This window comes from Cyprinodon variegatus, unplaced genomic scaffold, assembly GCF_000732505.1.
Source record: "Cyprinodon variegatus isolate N-32 unplaced genomic scaffold, C_variegatus-1.0 Scaffold583, whole genome shotgun sequence".
NCBI lineage: Eukaryota > Metazoa > Chordata > Actinopteri > Cyprinodontiformes > Cyprinodontidae > Cyprinodon > Cyprinodon variegatus.
The window spans coordinates 242,918-244,985 of NW_015151036.1; the positions used below are offsets into that span (position 1 = coordinate 242,918).

At 46.1% G+C, this 2,068-nt stretch overlaps 1 protein-coding gene across 1 annotated transcript in view; it reads right to left on the minus strand.

Annotated features, from left to right (window-relative positions):
• The window catches only part of kdm7a (lysine (K)-specific demethylase 7A), a 43,587-nt gene that overhangs the window by 2,610 nt on the left and 38,909 nt on the right, over nucleotides 1–2,068 (minus strand). The window contains exons 14-16 of the mRNA XM_015392279.1: nucleotides 1,344–1,575; nucleotides 1,031–1,209; nucleotides 606–949 (exon numbers count right to left, since the gene is read on the minus strand). Coding sequence (XP_015247765.1) covers nucleotides 606–949; nucleotides 1,031–1,209; nucleotides 1,344–1,575 — 755 coding nt within the window. The remainder of the gene's footprint in view (nucleotides 1–605; nucleotides 950–1,030; nucleotides 1,210–1,343; nucleotides 1,576–2,068) is intronic.

A 2,068-nucleotide genomic window follows, 5' to 3' on the forward strand; every position in this document is an offset into this window, starting at 1 on the left:
CAGCTAACCAGTATTTTCGCCCCTTCCCAAAATTACTTCAACGGAAGGTTTCCAGATGGATATGCGGAGCAAATCCATCTGATGGAGTCAGGTTAGCGTATATTAGCTGCGACATATGAATCAAGATGCTATGACTGAAAAAATTAGATTGACCGTTGATATATGATTGGCTGAATTTAGGTGTTCAGGCTGACGTAGAACTAACTGGCCTGCATAAAATAACAGAAAAACAGATTTTAAGATAGGATTTTTTCCTTTACTAGATATTTTCTAAACTTTGGGACAATATGGTCTGATAAAGAGAACATTTATATACATGTTTAAGCCAGAATGATTTGACATTTAAATATGATTTCCCTACGACTTTAAAATAAAACATTTTAAATGCCGAGATAATGACAATTTTAATACCAATTAAGGCCTTAATTTAAGAAAATAATAATTTAATGACTTGTATCGATTTTAAAGAGCACCCAGTAACGTGTGAGTGGTAAAATATAACAGCTCAGTGTGAGACACGGTGGCGGCAGCATCATTCTGTGTCTTTAAGGCAAAGTGAGCAGATAATCCTTCAACATTGATGAGCAGTAATCTGACGGCCGCACCTTTCGTGGCCTGGTTGCTGATGGGAGGAGGGTTGGGGGCGTTCCTCTTGGAAGGGTGCAGCGGCGGAGACATAGACGGGTCACAGTACTGGTACTCTGCGTTGGGGCTGGGGAGCCCCTGATTGTCCCAGGCCTCGCTGCTGCTGTTGCCCTGGCTGTCCATGTGGCTCTGGCCTCCCTGCAGTCGGTGCTGGGCCGCCTCCTGGAGCGAGCGCTGCTCTGAACTGGACCACCAGGACTCCTGCGGCGACGGCGCCTCCTCTTGGTTTGAGGGGCACAGCAGCCCCGCCATGGACAGCATCCCCTGAATGGCCTCTTCTGTGCTGGGTGAGGTAGGACGTTCTCTGCAGGAGGCGGCAGACTCACCGTTAGCCATCAGAGGACTTAATACTTTAAAAAGCTGCTCGACTGGGACGGTTTCTCACCTTTTGAGTGGTTTGTGTTTGTGCCTGAGTTTCTGAGCCGACTGGTCCAGCAGGAAGCCGTTCCCTGAGCCTGTCTGCTGAGATGAGCTCCTCTCCTCCTCCTCCTCCTCCTCCTGGGAACTCTCAGAATCATCGTCAGAAGAGGAGGACGATGACGACGACGACGACAAAGCTTTGCTCTAAAACGATGAGGTTCATTCAAAGACACTTGTCAGTAACCATGGTAACATTCATCAGCTCGCAGCATCACGATAACGGTGTTTTTTCCTGTCTAAATGCATGAGGTGAGAAAGAAAACATTCAAATCATTTACTTCTGAGGGAGAGTCGCTGTCTGACTCCAGGTCCGAGACGCTGGAGTGTCCCGACGCCTCTTCCCTGAGTTCGTTCTTCACCGTCTCCAGACTTCCTGGACACAGAGGAGCCTTCTCAGCGGCGCTGCCCTCCGTCCTCTCCAGCTTCACGTCCGGGCAGCTCTTTGGTGGGCCGGCAGCAGCCTGCTCAGCCTCCGTCTTTCCAGGGCTGCTCCCCGCTCGCCTCAGATCGCTAAAAACACAAGCAAACATAGAGCTGAACCCAGATCCTATAAACTGCATAAATAAACCTTTTTCATTTATTCAGACAAATTAATTTATTTTCTTTTAAGTGTCAGATCTTCTCGAGACATTTTTCCCCCAATAAGATGTCTACACCTTTGAAAGACTAAATTATTGTAGAGATAAGCGGATACGTCGGTTAGTTTAGTTCATTCAGCAAAGTGTTAGCATTGCCGCTCCCTCCCTGCAACATTGTTCATGTTTTCTTGGAACGTTTTTTTCTGATTGAATTTGGGAATAGTGTAAAACTTCGTTTCTTATGATGCAATGGGTCATTTACTGCTTGAGGCGAAAGCAGGAAAAGGGAACTTTGAGGCAAACACAAAAATTCCTTCTGAGATGTTTTTCCAAAAATAGTAAAGATTAATATTTGGACAATATTCAAACAATATGGTTTGAGAGGGGCGTGAAGGAAGCCATCTATGTGAAGAAAGAGAAAAACC